General features: G+C 41.9%; 3 protein-coding genes across 4 annotated transcripts in view; 2 read left to right on the top strand and 1 right to left on the bottom strand.

The window, feature by feature from the left end:
• Positions 1–21,692, top strand: part of LOC120441527 (interferon a3-like) — a 36,262-nt gene that overhangs the window by 8,601 nt on the left and 5,969 nt on the right. The gene's annotated exons all lie outside the window — the stretch shown is intronic.
• Positions 410–21,333, bottom strand: LOC120441524 (interferon a3-like). The gene is made up of 5 exons (XM_039616831.1): positions 21,099–21,333; positions 1,392–1,475; positions 850–999; positions 610–708; positions 410–515 (listed from the first exon to the last, which is right to left on the bottom strand). The coding sequence occupies exons 1-5, from the start codon at positions 21,294–21,296 to the stop codon at positions 420–422; spliced, it is 627 nt and encodes a 208-aa protein (XP_039472765.1). The 5' UTR covers positions 21,297–21,333; the 3' UTR covers positions 410–419.
• On the top strand, positions 3,146–5,021 carry LOC120441529 (interferon a3-like). 2 transcript variants are annotated; one of them, XM_039616840.1, is made up of 6 exons: positions 3,146–3,171; positions 3,999–4,078; positions 4,181–4,264; positions 4,406–4,555; positions 4,654–4,737; positions 4,845–5,021. In XM_039616840.1, exons 1-6 carry the CDS (start codon positions 3,162–3,164, stop codon positions 4,941–4,943), a joined length of 507 nt encoding a protein of 168 aa, XP_039472774.1. In that variant the 5' UTR covers positions 3,146–3,161; the 3' UTR covers positions 4,944–5,021. The 2 variants fall into 2 exon arrangements, with proteins under 2 accessions (XP_039472774.1, XP_039472773.1); XM_039616839.1 differs by lacking the exon at positions 3,146–3,171 and having other exon boundaries at positions 3,947–4,078.

Below are 21,692 nucleotides of genomic sequence, written 5' to 3'. Positions count from 1 at the left end.
TGGTGCTCAAACTCACTCCATATGAGGTATCAGTACTTCTGCTTTCTATGTTATAAGAACGTTTGTGAAGGATCAAACTCCTTTCTTTATAAATCTGGACAATGTTTGTAATGTTTGATTGTACTCATTAAAAATAAATGCATAACCCTTATTCTGGATATTTCAGGAATAGAAAGGTCAACATATTTCAGTTTGTGAAATAAGATAATAATTATTCAATGTAACATATAAAATAATATGAAATAGTTTATTTTAATGAAAATTTACAAAACAAATAAATAAATGTATAATACACAAATATTAAAAATAAATAATAGTGTAAATATCATAAATACAATAAATAAATTAAACCAACTAAGATATAATTTAACAATAAATTAAAAAATACTTTTAAAAAATATGTATCCGAGAGACAACTTTCAGTGGGCAGTTCTCGGAGATATGAGCAATTCACATCGACTCAGATGGGCTTGTGTTATGTTCCTGATCTTCTCCCAGGCTTCAGCACTGTAACCCTACAGACAAAACAATATTATCATTATTAAAATACCAGAGGTGAAATATCTGTCATATCTAAATACAGGCTCAGTAAAAATAATGCAGGCTTACATTTTCCTTTAAGATTTCATTTAAGAGTCTCTCGAAATACATTTCTCTCCTAAAAGACAGCTGTTGCCCCTTCTGTGTCGTATTGCTGTGGCTTCCAATCTAAGTAAATCAAGAGAAATAAAACAAAATATATTTAAATAAATCATTCACCACTTTAACTTATTCACAGTTGTCAGGTCTTTTACATAATAGAGACTGAATTCATTGTAAAATTACAAAAACGAATGAAAGTGAACTTACACAGGAGCGAAGCTCTTCAGTCTGTTTGTGGACAATATTGAGAAAGTTCTCCACTGTGTTCTCCTCCCATGGTGCAGAGCTGCGATTCTTCTCAAACAGGGCAAACAGGTCATTCAGAATCTGAATTGTGAAAGCCAGTTTATCCTCAGCCTGGAAGAAGAAGAAGAAGAAGAAGAAGAAGAAGAAGACATTACTATAGGAATACTTTTATGACACTAGAAGATGGATGGCTTAGAAAGTCAAAGAACATGAATCCACACAGCAATGAAAATTTCCCCAGATATATCTTAGTTTGCACAGGAATAAATGGTTGAAAATGAGTTCTTTGTATTTTTGTCCTTGAATTATACACAGGAGTTATGACAGAGTCGTGATAATAGACAACTCCATTGGCTCTGTGGGAGAGAATCCCTACGACCCTTTTAATAGCTATAGTCTATATATAGGTAAAGACAAACTTTTGTAGATTTGCCATCATGACACCTTCAGTTCTTCCAACAAAAAAAGAAACAACTTTATGTAAAAAGTTAGGGATGACTTACTGTTGCTTTGGACGTCTGGCGATACAGTCGATTAGGGAAAGCTACGTTGTGCTCAATTTCAGCATCCTTAGTGGTGTTAGTAATCTGCATCACACACGCACACACATCACATGCATGAAACTAATCAAACTATTTAAATCAATACCACATTAAACATTATGCAAAGAAGTGCACTCACCATCATATCAAGGAAATCTGAAGCTATTTTGTTGTACTGACTGAATTGACTCCTTTTGTTGCCTGGATGTTTTACAATCCATTTGCAACTTAGCGAGGAGCCCGTACTGTACATCCCGAGAAACAGGCAAGCGATGAAAATCCTGCTGATCATTTTTGAAAAATGTAGAAATTTCCTTAGTGTGAAGCAAACTCTCAGGTCTCCTGGTGTTCTGATGGAGCAAACCTCCAGCGCTTCATTTATAGCAGAGTGCAAGAATTTCATTTTCTAATCAACTAGAAAGTTAAAAAAAAAAAAAACAAAACAAAAAGATTTATAACATCATTTTCATTTTGTTTATGCGAAATTCTTTCTTACATTATTTTATATTGGAAAGTTGAAGGTTGGAGATTTACAGTAATGTTTTTCAGGCAGTATTCACCTTCTTTGCGGGTTGCAAGGCATTAATGGCAGTTAAAACAAAAAAAAAAGTTAAAAAATGAAAACAGCCAACGTCGAACACAGTTTTTCGTCACTCATGATCAAATAGAATGAAAGCGGATGTGTACCAAACGTCACTGACGCACATTACGCACGTTTGCTTTCAGTTTCAAGTAGGGTTGAATAAAGAAGAGAAGAAAAGAGTATAGAGTGATTTAAGTTTGTTTTTTCAGGTTCTGAAATAAATAAAAAGCCAAATATATCCTACTGGTCATATAAGTTGCAGTGTGTTATGAAAAGTCTTGAAAAGCAGGGCAGGAGCTGTGAACGGAGAACAGAAAGTCCTGTGGCGTCTACAACAATATGTAAAGGAGCACTAAGGTGTCAAATAAAATGTCAAAGAGATAAATGTATAATGTATTTATTCCATCAATTAAACATACATCTCCCATTCATTCCCAGACAGGACTTAAAACATATTTTACTAACATTCCAGCTGCACATGAGACCCATCAAACCAAAGGTGCGAGCAAATAACACTACACTGCAAACCGTCACACCCAGTTTAGAGACACTGCAATCCATTTGCAACAGTCCATTTACCAGTGGGCACGCACTGCAAACAGTTCTGGTCTCAGCACAGCTGGGAATCAGCGATATGCGTGACCTGCAGTCTGGATTTATAAAAGGGAAGTGGCACAAATAAATAAACGAAAAGATAAAAATAAAAACGAGAGAGGTTAGTCCGCCCTTCATTCATAACAGTCTTTACGGCTGGACGGAGTAACCAAGGGAAATTACAAATCAACCAAAAAGAAAAAATTAACTGCAGAGGCATCACAACAACAGAATATCGATCGCGCGCAGTCGATCTAGAGCTTGAACACCATTAAAACTTCACACGAACAACATACCCACTCGCACCAGAGTGAGTTAATTGTCTCTGGAACTTCCCACAGAAGAGCGCTGACCTCACCTCACACACCCACTACCTGTTCAAAGTTCCTCTGCCAATCACACGGCAGAAGCCAGCAAACTGCCAGGTGACACTTGTTACAAATAGAAACTCTACGCCGCCTATAGGTGATACTCGTAAATTACAGCTTCCACTTTGGGTATTTGTTTCTCTTTACCGAGGAAAATGAAAGCGGCTGCTGCCACGTGGGTGAAGAATGGGCGCAGGTATGGATGAGCAGGTGTATTTACCTTGGTTCATTGCATCATTGCATCATTTCATGTGGCCTGCATTTAGCTTTTTTAGCAGTTTGTTCATTATTAAACAGCTTGCACTTCTGCTGTACTTGTAAATCAGTTGTGATGTATTTGTGTTGGCCTCATGTGACCAATAGTGGAGGGCAAACCAGGAGTCTTCATCTGCTCCGATTCTGAATGAGTCTGAAATAAAAATAATTGAAAAAAGCCCCCCTCAGCAAAACAAAACAAACAAACAAACAAACAAGAAAAGCAATCCAGCACCTGTAGTACTTGCAATGACGTTATCGTTAACATATGTCTGACCTGTGATCTGATCAGTTTTGTTTCGTCACCTATTCATGCTTGTGGGTCCACTCTCTGCCTGCCACATGCCCGTTTCTTGACATAATAGACTTAAATGTCCTCAAAGCAGCATTAATATCCCTGTAACACGTTAACTGTTTAGTATCAAAAGGTAAACCTATATACGTTATGGTTACAAATAAAATCATCAGTCGTGAGTTGTGTTTGTCGTCATGTTTCTTAGGTGTTCAAATGGATGTGTATCTCCAGGAATCCTCATAATGATGTCAACTAACTTTTAACCCTTATAACTTCGGATATCTTATCCACCTGCGGGTTTCCCAGGTATATAGAAAATGAAATATTTTCGCTCTGCTATAAATCTTGGCGCTGCAGGTCTGCTCCATCAGAACACCGGGAGACATTTGCTTCATACAAAGAAAGTTTATACCTTTTAAAAATGCTGAACAGGATTCTCTTTGCTTGCCTGTTTCTTGCTCTGTCCACTGAAGGCTCCTCGCTAAGCTGCAGATGGATGGATCATAAATTCAGACAGCACAACGAAGAAACTCTGAATCTACTTGATACCATGGTGAGTGTTTGAATGTTTTAATATTAGTTGATTCGTTATTTAAATAGTTTTAGAATTATTTCACTTTAGCATCTGATGACTAAAACACTCAATGTGTTTCAGGCTAAAAATGTCACTAACACCACTGAAGTGGAGGTCACCGTGGCCTTTCCTAATCACCTGTACCGCCAGGTTTCCAAATCATCAGTAAGTGAACCTCAGCTTTTGAATATTGAAAGAAAAAAAAGATAATTTTCTCTTATGACAGGTTAATTGTGTCTTTTAAATCCACTCTTATTATTATTAAAGCATTTCTAAAGTGGTCTGTGTTTGATCTTCTTCTTCCAGGCTGAGGATAAACTGGTTTTCACAGTTCAGGTTCTGGAGGAGGTGGCTGCCCTGTTTGAGGAGGATCACAGCTCTGCATCATGGGAGGACAGCACAGTGAGGAACTTTCTCAATATTGTCAACAAACAGGCTGAAGAGCTTCACTCCTGTGTAAGTTCACTTTCAGTTGGGTTTTTAGTACATTCGAATATGATACTTTACATGACATGACATATTCTTAATTGTCATTTTGCTTGTAATTAAATTAGATTGGGAGCCACGGTCACAAGAAGAAAACCACAAAGCTGCACATGTATTTTAAGAGACTCTCACATCATATCTTAAAGGAAATGGTAAGATCACATCATTCTCATTAATTTGGGGTTTAGATCATCCTTAAGATAAATAGATGGAATAACTTATTTCAGTAATAATAATACTAATATTGGTATTTCTGTAGGGTCACAGTGCTGAAGCCTGGGAGGTGATCAGGAAGGAAACCAAAGCCCATCTAATGAGAGCAGAACAGCTGGCTTCATCTCTGCACACTGCCCACTAAAACCTGTCTGTTGTCATGTCTGTGATGACGGCTGTGTTCTTTTAATTGCTTGTCTATTTATTTTATTTATTTATTTATTTACTTGGTTGTTTGTATATTTATTTTTGTGTTGATTGTTTTTCTATGCTGATCAAGATTTTGTAAAAATTTTGTCTTCATAACGAGCAAAATGAACATTTTTTTAAAATATATTTTTATTAAATAAACGAGTCTATCTTCTTACAAACAAAGTGAATTTATTGTTTATATTACATTTTTATTATCAAAATGGGGAGCTTGTAAGTTCCTTTAACCAGATTATGATTGCAGTTAGAAGATGATCATTTAGCCTGGAGAAATAGTTTGTTGCTTTATAAGAAAGCCCTCCGTAAAGCCAGAACATCTTACTATTCGTCACTGATTAAAGAAAATCAGAACAACCCTAAGTTACTCTTCAGCACTGTAGCCAGGCTGACAAAAAGTCAGAGCACTGTTGAGCCAACCATCCCTTTAACATTAACAAGTAATGACTTCATGAACTTCTTCACAAATAAAATTTTAATCACTAGAGAAAAAATTACCAAGAATCGTCTCACAGACGTAATATTATCTACAGCTACTTTAAATACCATTGATATTCATTTAGACTCTTTCTCTCCAATCGATCTTTCTGAGTTAACTTCAATAATTACGTCCTCCAAAACATCAACGTGTATTTTAGACCCCATTCCTACAAAACTGTTTAAAGAATTACTGCCATTAATTAATGCTTCAATCTTAAATCTGATCAACCTATCTCTAATAATCGGCATGTATGTATCACAGGCCTTCAAGCTGGCTGTAGTTAAACCTTGACTTAAAAAGCCATCTCTAGACCCATCAGTCTTAGCTAATTATAGGCCAATCTCCAACCTTCCTTTCATTTCAAAGATTCCTGAAAGAGTAGTTGTCAAACAGCTAACAGATCATCTGCAGAGGAATGGCTTATTTGAAGACTTTCAGTCAGGTTTCAGAGCTCATCACAGCACAGAAACAGCTTTAGTGAAGGTTACAAATGATCTTCTTACAGCCTCTGTCAGTTTTGGCCGGCGGTCATAGGTTCCTTCCAATGATATGACGCAAGACTGGAATAAAATATATCCATGGACTGGCACTTTATTAAAGAAGGCACATGTTAACAGCACAAACACCAACAACTAAAAACAAAATGGCTTCCTTTTATACTCTACCTATTCAGGTGAGCATCCGGACGAGCCCAAGTATGGGGATTAACTAATCAAAATGAAAATATAACTCTCCACACAAACAAACATACAATAACATTAGAGCACATAACAAACATATACATATTTCCAACACGCACTATAAACAAATCAATAACTCAAGCTTCAACCATTACTATCTAAATTAAAACCATTCTTAACCATACTCCCCTAACCTGGCACACTGGTCTGCTCCAGGAGCTCTTAAGCAGGTGATTGAGCTGCTTTCACTATTTTACGCCACATCCTGCAAGAAGCAACCAGGATAGGTGAGTACTTTTCCAAATTCTCTTTTCACATATGTTTAGGTTATCGACAAATGATTAAATGTAAGCAGCTCTAACTTCGGCTCTTTTCTGACACAGGTAGGATGGCCAGTCCTCTTGTCTCTTCTCATTTACAAGCTGTCAATTTAATCCTACATCAAATAAACCTAATAAAGAATTCATAAGAACTAATGTGTGATTTCTTTATTATACTTTCTAATTCCTAAACAATTAATAAAAATACAAACAAGATAATGGAACCCCAGGTCTCCATTACAGCCTCTGACAGTGGACTCGTCTCTGTGCTTGTCCTGCTAGACCTCAGTGCAGCGTTCGATACTGTTGACCATAATATTCTATTAGAGCACGCTGTAGGTATTACAGGTACTGTGCTGCAGTGGGTTGTATCATATGTATCTAATAGACTCTAATAGACTATCTAATAGACTCCAATTTGTTCAAGCAAATGGAGAGTCCTCTTCACACACTAAGGTCAACTATGGTGTTCCACAGGGTTCAGTGATAGGACCAACTCTGTTTACATTATACATGCTTCCCTTAGGCAGTATCATTAGAAGACATGGTATACATTTTCACTGCTATGCTGATGACACGCAGCTCTATCTATGAAGCCAGATAACACACACCAATTAGTTAAACTGCAGGAATGTCTTGAAGACATAAAGACCTGGATGGCCGCTAACTTTCTGCTTCTTAATTCAGATCAAACTGAGGTTATTGTACTCGCCCCTGAAAATCTTAGAAATATGGTATCTAACCAGATTCTTACTCTGGATGGCATTACCTTGGCCTCCAGTAACACTGTGAGGAACCTTGGAGTCATTTTTGACCAAGACATATCCTTCAATGCACATATTAAACAAATATGTAAGACTGCCTTCTTCCATTTGCACAACATCTCTAAAATTAGAAATATCCTGTCCTCGGAGTGATGCTGAAAAACTAGTTCATGCATTTATTACTTCCAGGCTGGACTACAGTAATTCATTATTATCAGGAAGTCCTAAAAGCTCCCTTGAAAAGCCTTCAATTAATCCAAAATGCTGCAGCAAGTGTACTGACAGGGACTAGAAAGAGAGAGCATATCTCTCCTGTATTGGCTTCCCTTCATTGGCTTCCTGTTAAATCCAGAATTCAAAATCCTGCTCCTCACATACAAGGTCTTGAACAATCAGGCCCCATCTTATCTTAATGACCTTGTAGTACCATTTCACCCTATTAGAGCACTTCGCTCTCGCACTGCAGGCTTACTTGTTGTTCCTGGAGTATTTAAAAGTAGAATGGGAGGGAGAGCCTTTAGTTTTCAGGCCCCTCTTCTATGGAACCAGCTTCCAGTTTGGATTCGGGAGACAGACATTATCTCTACTTTTAAGATCAGGCTTAAAACGTTCCTTTTTGCGAAAGCATATAGTTAGGGCTGGACCAGGTGACCCTGAATCCTCTCTTAGTTATGCTGCAATAGACATAGGCTGCCGGGGGACTCCCATGATACATTGAGTTTTTCCTTTCCAGTCACCTCTCCTACTCACTACGTGTTAATAGACCTCTCTGCATTGAATCGCACCTGCTATTAATCTCTTCCACAGCATGTCTTTATCCTGTTTTCCTTCTTTCACCCCAACCTGTCGCAGCAGATGGCCCCGCCCCTCCCTGAGCCTGGTTCTGCTGGAGATTTCTTCCTGTTAAAAGAGTTTTTCCTTCCCACTGTCGCCAAAGTGCTTGCTCATAGGGGCTCATAGGATTGTTGGGTTTTTCTCTGTATCTATTATTGTAGGATCTACTGTACAATATAAAGCGGCTTGAGGTGACTGTTGTTGTGATTTGGCGCTATATAAATAAAACTGAATTGAATTGAATGAGGCATCAGCGAAGATCCAGGACATGCTCGAGGGATGGCTAGCAAGATCTTCAACTCACACCTCCGGCAGAGTTTACAACCCAGTGGAAGGAGTTCGGGCAGGCCAAGGAAAAAGCCTTTGGGACTACCTTGAAGAGATTCTGCCAAACCGTCCGGTAACTCAGGTGAGAAAAGCGATGCTCTACCTGCACTGTGAATAGTGCAGGTGGAGCACTGCTGACTTCAACTGACAGCATTTTGGGGAAGTGGGCGGAATAATTCGCGGACCTACTTAAGCCCACTGGCAGAGTCGGGGGATGAAGGGAGCCACTCGTCCATCTCTGGGGGTGAGGTCACTGAGCTAGTTAAACAACTCCTTGGTGGCAGAGCCTCGGGGGTGGATGAGGTTCGCCCTGAGCTCCTGAAGGCTCTGGATGCTGTAGGCCTGTTTTGGTCGACACACCTCTACAATGTTGTGTGGAGATCAGGCGCGGTACCTCTGGATTGTCAGACGGGGGTGGTGGTTCCCGTCTTTAAGAAGGGGGACCAATGGATGTGTTCCACCTATAGGGAATCACATTCCTCAGCCTCCTTGGAAAAGTCTATGCCAGGGTGCTGGAAAGGAGAGTCCGTCCATTAGTCGAACTTTGGATACAAGAGGAACAATGCAGTTTTCGTCCTGGTCGTGGAACCCTGGACCAGCTTTTTATCCTCTCGACTTGAGGGTGCAAGGGAGTTTGCCCAACCAGTCTACATGTGCCTTGTGGACTTGGAGAATGTAACCCATATCAACTACTCCCTGTCAAATGACTCAAGCCAGCTGATTTGAGGCCCCTCTCCTGATTGGCTCCTTCCACGTCGCGGCAACTATGAATACGGCCGTGGAGGGATACTTCCGGGTTCGACTCCTGCTGTGGCTGTAAGCTTATGTCGTGTGGAACCGCGTTGGAAAACAAAGCGTTTTTCTCCCCTAAACCCGTCTATAAAATTGTATCACCTCAGCGGTAAGTGTTCTTAACATCTACTAATAACAACCTTTTAGTCGTCAGTAACCAGCCGGCCGTTTTCGCGATTAACAAATGACTTTGTTCGGCGGCGTTCCCACCATGAGCAGAACTCGGTTCAAAACCGCTGTTTTTGAACACCTTTATTTCTTAAGCACTTTAATGGGCTTACTTTGAAACAAAGTGCAATTAAATGATTATTGTTATGTGTTGCCTTGAATTCGGCTATGCTGTCTGTTAGACAGTTGTTTTCCTTTATTGTTATTTTTATATTTGTTTGTAGCGAACGCTACTGGAATATATAGATTAAGCTACGTAGCCAAGATGATTACTAATTTAACTGTTGTACATTTGTGACTGATGATGATGATGATGATGATGATGATGATGATGATGATTTGCATTGTTACATAGACTTGCAGAAAAATGTATTTGTTTACCGGTAAACTGAATTGATTTTGATTTACTAATGGATATTTTTCTGGCCTACAGGTCAGGTTTTTTTTTCCTTTAAATTGATCTTCTTCATATTGAAGTGGCGAGCGGTAGGACCATTCTTTGTTTTTTTCCCCGCTTTGCCGTCTATGGATTACGGACATATTTTTTCCCCATTGTATGAAACTGGACCCTAAGGAGGAATACCTTAAAAAGTGAACTTTAAAAAGAAAAAGGACCGAAAAGGACTCTTAACAAAAGGACTGTTGCACAGGAAATCACAGCAATTGATTTATTATTTGTTACACAATTATTTGATTGTGGGCATTTATTTATGTTGTGTGTTGTATTGATTATTTTGGTCCATTTCCCTTTTCCCCATTTATTCAATATATTTTTGGTACAAGATACTGCAGTCTTTGGTCTCATCATTCACACCATCTAGGCTCCATAAAGAACCATTTCTTCTCTTGGCGTCAGTCAATAAACTCGTCCATTGCAATAACACTAGCCCTTAAATAACTTTGCGTTACACGTGGCGAGCCAGCCAGGAGCCTGATGTGTGAATGACTGTTCTTTTGTGTTATTTGATTTAATTGAATATTTGGTATTTCCTGTGGTTTTGATAAGGTCCGCGACAAGGGGAAAATGAAGTTTATTCAGGAAAGTGGGGTCAATATTGCACATTCTGTCATTGTTTCTGGTGCCACAAACACTGAGGAAGATGAGGAAATTCTTGATTATTTGAAACAATACGGTCGTATACAAAAGGTTATTTTCGTGGATGACTTAAATAGCGTGTTTTACAAAAACCTGATCGTTGAATACGTTGATAGTTCTGCGTTAACTGCTCTTAATCCATTTTTCCCATATACTCATCAGTCAAAGAATTACTCTGCTTTGACTTTTTGTGTAAAATCGCTTGCCGCGGAATGCACAGCCACAGCGGGAGTCCAGACCCCTGCAGATTACCTCGGCGAGCTCGAGCAACTTGCACGCCGCAGCGGCAGGGATTTTCCAGATATTCTGAGGGAAATGATGGGACAAATCAGTGAGCATCTGGAAGGAATGGAACAAGATGGTGACTTAGAAGAGGGAGCCTAAGTCCAAATTGAGGAGCCTGCACCATCTCTGCCTGGCCTGCAGGGGTTGTTGTCTGGACACTCCGCAATCCCTGAGACAGCTACCAGCAATGCCTCACCCGACCAACAGGGGTCACTGCCACATCCACAAAGATTTTCACTGTCACAGACTGAAATGAACCCCCCGGAAATACAAAAGGTAGTGGTGGAGCATGTTGTAAAAACAGACACTGTACCTGCATTCAGACTTCGTCCTTTCTCTGGGAAGATTCCCAAACCAGCCAATGAAACTGATTATGAGACCTGGAGATCTCACATTGAACTGCTATTAGCAGATCCAAATGTAGCACCTCTACAGATCACTCGTCACATCCTTGAAAGTTTGCTACCTCCGGCAGCAGATGTTGTGAAGGGGCTGGGCTCAAACACAATTCCATCCATCTATTTAAAAGTGTTGGATTCTGCTTTCGCCACAGTACAAGATGGAGAGGAGTTGTTTGCTCAATTCCTGAATACATTACAGGATTCAGGTGAGAAACCCTCTGCTTTTTTGCAACGTTTACAACTCGCATTAAACACTGTGATGAAAAGAGGTGGTATCTTGTCTTCAGACTTCAACAAACATTTACTCAAGCAGTTTTGTCGAGGATGCTGGGATAGCGATATCATAAACAAACTACAGTTGGAGAACTTGAGGAGTGATCCCCCATGTTTTGCAGAGTTCCTCCTACTGCTTCGAACTGAGGAGGGTAGACAACTGGCCAAGGAGAATCTCATGAAGAAGCACCTGACTGCATCCAAGCCTCGTGTCGCTGTTCACTCTCAGAGCACATGTGCTTGTAGCCATTCAGACACCAAGGCTATTAATGAGCTGAAGCAACAGATGCAGAAACTGCAGAGTCAAATGGCTGCTCTTCTCTCACAGAAATCTCAGTTCTCCAAGCCAGCACCACCTCAACTCAGATCAGCACAACCAAGACCCAACAGCAGTGCAACCAGTTCCCGGCCTAGAGCAGGCTACTGCTTTAAATGTGGAGAGGATGGGCACATGTCAGCAGGATGCGCCAACCCTCCAAACCCGACACTGCTTCTGAAAAAGAAGAAACAACTTGAGAAAAGACAGCAGGCTTGGGACAGCAACAACAAATCATCAAACTAGAGGCAGTCTCTGTGGAGGGACAGACGGAGGCTGCAGTTAACCCATGTCCCAGTCACAAGCAAAATGGACATTCCATCACACTGCCTAAAGGACTCATTGGAACCCGAAGTACAGCACAGGTCACGATTGGAGGGACTGTATTCAACTGCCTGTTAGACACGGGGTCCCAGGTAACCACCATCTCTCACTCCTTCCACCATGATTATCTCTCTGACCAGGAGATACAACCTCTGAAGAATCTCTTGGAGATAGAAGGAGCGAATGGCCAAGCGGTTCCATACCTTGGCTATGTGGAGATGAACGTCACCTTCCTTCCGACTTCTTGGGTTCCACCACAGCTGTTGATACACTTGCTCTGGTAGTTCCTGATGTCCAATCAGCTCAACAGCCATCAATACTGATTGGCACAAACACTCTGGACTTGGCATATGAGAAAGCATTCTCAGACCAACAACCCTCCTTTCCAGCCCCTCATGGATACAGAACGGTGCTGAAAATTCTTGAGCAACGATACAGACTGGCCAACAGTAATCATCATGGAATCGTCAAGCTGCACACTGACGGACCACAGACCATCCCAGCTGGAAAAACTGTTGCCCTGGAGGGGTTAATTTTCGGACGCTGCCTCCAGGCCGAGAAGGCTGTGTTGGTGGAACACCCGACTTCGTCGCCTCTGCCAGGTGGCTTAATGGTCCCGTCTTGTGTCATGGATTTCCTTCTTACCAGCCATACCACTTACCCGTGGTAATCTGCAACCAGTCTGATCATGATGTAACCCTCCCAGCCAAAGCCATCATTGCGGAGATCAGTGCCATTCAGTCCATTCAGTGTCAAGAAAGGAGTCATGACCGTATGCCTCCTAACCCTGTGACTTCTGGATTCAACTTCAACTTTGGTAACTCCCCCTTAACACCGGAATGGAAGAGTCGTATTACTGAGAAGTTAAACGCCTCCATGATGTCTTCGCCAAACACGACCTTGACTTTGGGAAAACCGACAAAGTGAAACATCAGATCAAGCTCTCTGACCCTACTCCCTTCAAACAGCGCCCAAGACCAATCCATCCTCAAGATCTGGATGCTGTGCGCCAACACCTGAAGGAGCTGGTTGACTCTGGGGTCATCAGAGAGTCAGACTCACCCTTTGCGTCACCCATTGTCGTGGTGCGAAAGAAGAATGGGAGTGTGTGGCTCTGCATTGATTACCGGAAACTAAATCTGCAGACCATCAAAGATGCATATGCATTGCCAAAGCTGGAGGATACCTTTACAGCTCTCTCTGGATCAGAATGGTTTTCAGTCCTTGACCTTAAATCTGGTTATTATCAGATTGAAATGGAAGAGGCAGACAAGAGCAAAACAGCATTTGTATGTCCACTTGGATTCTATGAGTTCAACAGAATGCCCCAGGGAGTCACAAACGCACCCAGTACCTTCCAACGACTAATGGAAAAGTGCATGGGAGAAATGAACTTGAAAGAAGTCTTGGTCTTCATTGACGACTTGATTATTTTTGCACCAACACTTGAAGAGCATGAGAGGAGACTACTGAAAGTCCTTCACCGTCTGAAGGAATTTGGACTCAAGCTCTCAGTTGAAAAGTGCATGTTCTTCCAGAAAACCGTAAAATACCTGGGGCATGTTGTGTCAAAGGATGGTGTGCAGACAGATCCAGATAGAATCGGGACCCTTAAGTCCTGGCCGGTTCCGAAGACTCTTAAAGAACTCCGCTCTTTCCTGGGTTTCGCAGGATATTACCGCAGGTTCATCCAAGGCTACTCTAACATCGTCAAACCTTTGCATGACCTTACTGCTGGATATCCTCCATCACAGCGAAAACTCAGAGCCACCATCAAGCGAGACCAATATTTGGATCCTAAGGAACCACTTGCCAGTCGCTGGACTCCTGCATGTCAACAAGCCTTTGACACCATTATCAAAAAACTCACCACAGCACCAGTACTTGCTTTCGCCGATCCCCAGAAGCCTTACCTTCTCCATACAGATGCCAGTTCTGCCGGGCTAGGAGCTATTCTGTACCAGGAGCAACAAGGACAAAACCAGGTGATCGCCTATGCAAGTCGCGGTCTGTCGAGGTGTGAGTCAAAATATCCAGCTCACAAACTGGAATTTCTGGCTCTCAAGTGGGCTGTTACGGAGAAGTTTCACGACTATCTCTATGGCACCAACTTCACTGTCATTACTGACAGCAACCCACTCACCTACCTACTTGCCTCTGCTAAATTAGATGCCACCAGTTACCGTTGGCTCTCTGCTCTTTCCACTTTTTCATTCAAAATCATGTACAGATCTGGTAAGCAAAATCTAGATGCTGATGCTCTCTCTCGCCGGCCACATGGAGAACTCGCCAATGACCAAATGTCCCAAAAGGAGAGGGAGAGAATTCTTCGATTTGCCCAACACCATCTGGATCGGTCTTCTTCATTTTCCATCGATCAGCACACGGTCAAAGCCATTTGTGACCGTCAGCTTGTTTATAGCATGGCTGAAGAGACGTCCACCACCGCACTCATCCAATCACTAACTGCCCATACCGACAGTTTGCCTGACAGCTTCGTCAACGACACCCAGTTTGCATCTCCTGTTGTTTCTCAGCTGACAACTGCTGAAATCGCTGAGAGACAGAGGGAAGACCAGATCCTGAGGCATGTCATATTGCTGCTAGAGACTGGGGAAAGTCCACCTCCCATCTTGCGGGATGAACTCCCAGAACTGCCCCTTCTACTCCGAGACCAACATCGCATGGAGCTCCAAAATGGCATTCTCGTGAGAAGGAGGCAAGTTGGGGACCAGCTCTATTACCAGCTAGTGTTACCTGAGAAATTCCGGGCTGAAGTACTGTCAGAACTGCATGACAAGATGGGTCATTTGGGCATCGAACGTACTCTTGACCTCGTACGTCGAAGATTCTACTGGCCGAAAATGGCCAATGATGTGTGGAATAAAGTGAAGACATGTGAGAGATGCACCAAACGGAAAGCCTTACCTGAAAGAGCAGCACCCCTGGTGAACATTCGAACTTGTCGACCTCTGGAACTGGTTTGCATGGACTTTTTATCACTGGAACCTGACAGGAGCAGAACCAAAGACATCCTTGTAATAACAGATCACTTTACCAAGTACGCTGTCGCTGTCCCCACTCCAAACCAAAAAGCAAAGACCGTCGCCAAATGTCTCTGGGACAATTTCCTGGTTCATTATGGTATCCCAGAAAAGCTCCATAGTGATCAAGGACCAGATTTTGAGTCACGCACAATAAAGGAACTGTGCAAAATGGCTGGGATTCACAAAATCAGAACTACACCATACCATCCACGGGGTAATCCAGTCGAGCGCTTTAACAGAACACTCCTGAATATGCTCGGAACACTCACCGCTGAAGAGAAAACTCACTGGAAAGATTTTGTTAAGCCCCTGGTCCACGCATACAACTGCACCCGGAGTGATGTTACTGGTTACTCACCCTATGAGCTCATGTTTGGTCGACAACCTCGCCTCCCGATTGACCTGGTCTTTGGACTGCCTGTGGACAACAATCAGCCCACTCATTCACAGTATGTCCAGAACCTAAAGTCAAATCTAGAAAAGAGCTACAAGATTGCCATTGGTAATACGGAGAAGCTCATGGGAAGGAACAAGAGCCGTTTCGACCAACATATCACCCCCTCAGAACTGGACGTTGGTGACGGGGTGCTGGTACGTAATGTGAAACTCCGAGGCAAACACAAAATCGCAGACAAATGGGAACCAGACATCTATGTGGTGGTAAAAAGAGCAGACAATATTCCAGTGTACACTCTCCGACCAGAGAACAAACCCAAACCGATTCGTACTCTGCACAGAGATCTCCTCCTGCCATGTGGATTCTTGCCGGATTCCACTGAAACCAACCGAACAACTGTAGAACCAACCAGGAAGCGGTCACTCAACCTTTCTGATGAGGACTGTGCACAACCTCAGTCAGAAGATGAGGATGACATAATATCGCATCTATGGTATGATCCTGTCTCAGAGCCTTTGCAATTCACCACTATCCACAATCTGCCAGAACCTTCATCCACCGTTCCAGCCACTGAAACTTTACCACCTGATATGCCATTCTGTGAACCTGCTACGCTCCCGTTGCCTCCTCTTGAGCCAGCAGAAAGCGAAACCCCTTGCTCAGAAACCCCTGTCAAGGAGGAAGCTCCTGATCCTGTGGAATCAGAGGACAGTCTGTCCTATGTTGAACCTACCAATGATGAATTGCCGACTGAGCCCAGTATCTCCTCTGCTGCTGATCTACCGTCTAGCTCTGACACCTCCAGCTCTGAACTAGAACCTGTGAGGACATCAACTCGGACCAGGAAACCACCAGACCGGTTACAGTACTCTAAGCTTGGTCAGCCCATCTTGAAGAGTATTCAGGCACTAGTCCATGGCTTAACCACTGCCTTTACTCATGCACTGGAGGATGAAGAGGACCATCTACTTAGTGCCACTGAGCAACCTGTCATCCGGAACCAGCCACCATGTACGGGACGTACATGAGATCGAGGGGGGAACCTGTAACCCATATCAACTACTCCCTGTCAAATGACTCAAGCCAGCTGATTTGAGGCCCCTCTCCTGATTGGCTCCTTCCACGTCGCGGCAACTATGAATACGGCCGTGGAGGGATACTTCCGGGTTCGACTCCTGCTGTGGCTGTAAGCTTATGTCGTGTGGAACCGCGTTGGAAAACAAAGCGTTTTTCTCCCCTAAACCCGTCTATAAAATTGTATCACCTCAGCGGTAAGTGTTCTTAACATCTACTAATAACAACCTTTTAGTCGTCAGTAACCAGCCGGCCGTTTTCGCGATTAACAAATGACTTTGTTCGGCGGCGTTCCCACCGCGAGCAGAACTCCGGTTCAAAAACCGCTGTTTTTGAACACCTTTATTTCCTTAAGCACTTTAATGGGCTTACTTTGAAACAAAGTGCAATTAAATGATTATTGTTATGTGTTGCCTTGAATTCGGCTATGCTGTCTGTTAGACAGTTGTTTTCCTTTATTGTTATTTTTATATTTGTTTGTAGCGAATGCTACTGGAATATATAGATTAAGCTACGTAGCCAAGATGATTACTAATTTAACTGTTGTACATTTGTGACTGATGATGATGATGATGATGATGATGATGATGATTTGCATTGTTACATAGACTTGCAGAAAAATGTATTTGTTTACCGGTAAACTGAATTGATTTTGATTTACTAATGGATATTTTTCTGGCCTACAGGTCAGGTTTTTTTTCCCTTTAAATTGATCTTCTTCATATTGAAGTGGCGAGCCGGTAGGACCATTCTTTGTTTTTTTCCCCCGCTTTGCCGTCTATGGATTACGGACATATTTTTTCCCCATTGTATGAAACTGGACCCTAAGGAGGAATACCTTAAAAAGTGAACTTTAAAAAGAAAAAGGGCCGAAAAGGACTCTTAACAAAAGGACTGTTGCACAGGAAATCACAGCAATTGATTTATTATTTGTTACACAATTATTTGATTGTGGGCATTTATTTATGTTGTGTGTTGTATTGATTATTTTGGTCCATTTCCCCTTTTCCCCATTTATTCAATATATTTTTGGTACAAGATACTGCAGTCTTTGGTCTCATCATTCACACCATCTAGGCTCCATAAAGAACCATTTCTTCTGCGCGTCAGTCAATAAACTCGTCCATTGCAATAACACTAGCCCTTAAATAACTTTGCGTTACAAGAAGGCATTCGACCTTGTCCCTCAGAGTGTCCTGTGGAATGTGCTCTGGGAGTTGGGGGTTTCTGGCCAATTGCTACGGGCCATTCAACCTTATACAACCACTGCAGGAGCTTTGTCCGCATAAAGCACCAGGGCAGATCCATCATGCGCTGGAGGAATTATATATCTAGGCTGACCTGGGAATGCCTTGTTGTTCGGGGAGAGGTGGCCGGGTTTCTTCCTTTTAAAAGGGAGTTTTTCCTTCCCACTGTCGCCAAAGTGCTTGCTCATAGGGGGTCATAGGATTGTTGGGTTTTTCTCTGTATCTATTATTGTAGGATCTACTGTACAATATAAAGCGTCTTGAGGCGACTGTTGTTGTGATTTGGTGCTATGTAAATAAAACTGAATTGAATTGAATTGAATTGAATTGAATGAGGCACCAGGGCAGATCTAAAACACACTGGAGGGATTATAGCTCTCAGCTGACCTGGGAATGCCTTGATGTTCAGGGAGAGTTGGCCAGGGAGAGGAAGGTCTGGCCTTCTCTGCTTACAGTGCTGCCAAGCAACTCAGCCCTGGATAAGCGGAAGAGCATGGATGTATAGAGTGTGGAGAAGGAAAAAAAGAAAGTAAGATGTATTCAAGAAACCTACTCACCACTTTAAAAACCCCAGAAAGTTTTTAAAGTGGTCTTGGTGCTCATACTCACTCCATATGAGGTATCAGAGCTTTTGTGAAGAATCAAACCAGTCTTTCTATATAATTCTGGACAATGTTTCTAATGTAAGTAAGTAAAATTTATTTATATAGCACATTTCACAGATAAAAATCACAAAGTGCTTCACAATAAGATCAGACATACAAGTTAAAATTAATTAAAAGCCCGTTTGTATAAAAATGTCTTCAGCTGCTTTTTAAAGGAGTCAGTAGAGTCTAGACAGCGTAAAGACAACGGCAGGGAGTTCCACAGCCTAGGTGCCAGTGCCTGAAAAGCCCGATCCCCACGTGTTTTAAACCTAGTACGTGGGACCACCAGTAGCCTCTGACCTGAAGACCTAAGTGCTCGGGATGAAGCATGAGGTTTCAACAGGTCAGAGATATACTGGGGAGCTTCACCGTGCAGAGCTCTAAAAGTTACAACTAAAATTTTAAAATGAACCCTAAAATTTACTGGCAACCAATGAAGAGAAGCCAAAACTGGAGTAATGTGAGACCTCTTGTTTGTACCAGTTAAAAGTCTTGCCGCTGCATTCTGTACAGACTGAAGGCGATCCAGAGCTGATTTGTTGAGACACGTAAAAAGACCGTTACAATAATCCAAACGAGAAGAGATAAAAGCATGAATAATCATCTCAACTTCCGCCTTTGACACCAGTAGTCTGAGTTTAGAAATGTTTCTTAAATGATAAAAACAGTTCCGGACAAGTTGTTTAGAGTGTTTCTCAAGAGACATTGAACTGTCAAATATAACACCTAAGTTTCTGAGACTCGACTGAAATGAAGGGTCTAAAAAACTGATATGCTGCTGAATTTCTGAGAGCATGTGATCAGGTGCAATAATCAAGGTTTCTGTTTTATCTGCATTTAACTGGAGGAAATTGTCATTTACCCATTGTTTGATTTCTGACAGACAATTATTTAAACAAGACAATTTATACAACTCAGAAGCTTTGAAAGAACAGTATAACTGAATGTCATCAGCATAGAGATAAGAAATATTACTGTAACGTTTGATAATTTGGCCTAGAGGGAGTGTATATACAGCAAAAAGAGAATAGGACCTAAAACAGATCCTTGAGGTACCCCAGAAGGCAGAACTGACGTTTCAGACAACACATGATTGATACAGACAGTAAAGGATCTCTCAGACAGGTACGACATAAACCATTTCAAAACAACACCAGTAATCCCGAACAAATCCTTCAGCCTATTTATCATGATGCTGTGATCAACAGTATCAAAAGCAGAGCTGCGATCCAACAGAACCAGAACGGTGTACTCTCCAGAGTCTGCTGCCATCAAAATGTCACTAGATACTTTAAGCAAAGCGGTTTCAGTGGAGTGCAATTTATGGAAACCAGACTGGAAAATGTCCAGAACATTGTTCTTCTCCAAAAGTTGTTAAGTTGTTCTGCAACTGTTTTTCCAAGATCTTTGACACCAATGGTAATTTTGATATTGGCCTGTAACTGCTTGGAAGAGATGGGTCCAAATTTGATTTCTTTAATATTGGTTCAACAATAGCTTGTTTAAAATAGCTGGGAACTGAGCCAGTATAAAGAGAAGTATTAATTATTTCCAGAATACAGGGGCCAATAGAGTCAAACACACTAATGAAAAATGATGGAGGAAGTACATCAAGGTGGCTTGAAGTCAGTTTCATCTGACCAAGCAGAGCACTGATGTCCTGTAAGGTAACAGGAGCAAAAGAGGACCAGGTGTCAGAGGTAAGCAACGTGTCAGTGTGATACTGAGAGGATGATGGAGAAATATTAGACCTGATGGCAGCGACCTTATTAACAAAATGGTTTAAAAACTCATTACAATCAGATCTAGTATAGACTGGTACATGAGGAACATCAGGAGAGACAATGTTCTTAATTGTATCAAACAATACTCTGGGATTTTTCTTTTTTGAAGCTATTAGATTAGCAAAATATTCAGTTCTGGCATTTTTTTTTATCATGTCATTAAGTAAGAAAATTGATTCCTTGAGATGTACCCTATGGACCTCAAGCTTGGAAGCCTTCCATAAACGTTCTAATTTGCGACAATATCTCCTAAAATTTCGAATATTTTCATTTATCCAAGGACAGAAATTTGAAGAATGGACAACAGTTAGTTTCAGAGGTGCCACTGTATCTAAAATAGATTTACATTGATTGTTAAAAGACAAAATAAGTGAATCCATATCATTCTGAGCCATGCGAGGGTCAAACATGGCAGAGAACCTTCCAGCAGCATCCTGGTTTATAATCCGCCTTTGGATCATCAATTTAGGAGGTGAAGGATCCACGTAAAATGACAAATTAAAGAATATGCAGCTATGGTCACTCACATGGACATCCTCCACACATACATCATGTATATTTAAACCCAGGGAGAAAACAAGGTCCAGTGTGTGGCCCTTTGTATGTGTGGGGCCAGAAACATGCTGCATAAAGTTAAAAGACTCAGTGATAGTGATGAGCTCAGCAGCAGTGTTACAGGAAGCGTCATCAATATGAAGGTGGAAGTCTCCCAATATTACAACCTTCTCCAATTTAATGATCGATGTCAGAAGGTTGTTAAATTCAGTTAGAAAGACCCCAGCAGGTCCAGGAGGTCGATAGATTAAAATACAGTAAAAGGTTTTCAGAGAACCGACCTTCATCATCTGTGACTCAAATGAAGAAAAGAAGTCCGAGGTCATCAGATTGCATGTGAGTCTGTCCTGGTAAACAACAGCGAGTCCTCCACCACGTCCTGACAGACGCGGAGTTCCAATGACAGAACAGCCAGACGGGCAGATTTCATTCAAGTGGACATAATCCTTATTTTGCTGCCACGTCTCAGTCAGACACATAAAATCTAGAGACTCTTTAATAAAAAGATCATTTAGAATAAATGATTTGTTCGTTATAGAGCGAACGTTAAGCAGGGCGAACCGAATTGATGACGGTTTATCTGCGAAATCTACAGCTGACTGCAGCGGCGCTTGAATTAGACACCTGTGGACCTGCCGGGCAGGGCGGCGACTCCAGAGTTGGGAAAAACCTTGATCGATGAGCAGACGTAGCTGTCACCAGCAAAACGGAAAATGGATGACGGACACAGAGTGAGCAAACTGCTTTCGAGCCATGGGGCTCGGGTCCCAGGCGGCAGCGGCGGCGTAACATCCCCAGCAAACGACAGGAGAGGAACTGGTCGCAGGCACCGAGAGTCACCCCACAGCCAAGCAGCTAGCCTCCGGTACCTTCTC

Source organism: Oreochromis aureus, linkage group 8 (genome assembly GCF_013358895.1).
Source record: "Oreochromis aureus strain Israel breed Guangdong linkage group 8, ZZ_aureus, whole genome shotgun sequence".
Taxonomy (NCBI): Eukaryota; Metazoa; Chordata; class Actinopteri; order Cichliformes; family Cichlidae; genus Oreochromis; species Oreochromis aureus.
The sequence above is the reverse complement of the archived record's forward strand: the minus strand, read 5'-3'. Positions and strand labels throughout refer to the sequence as shown.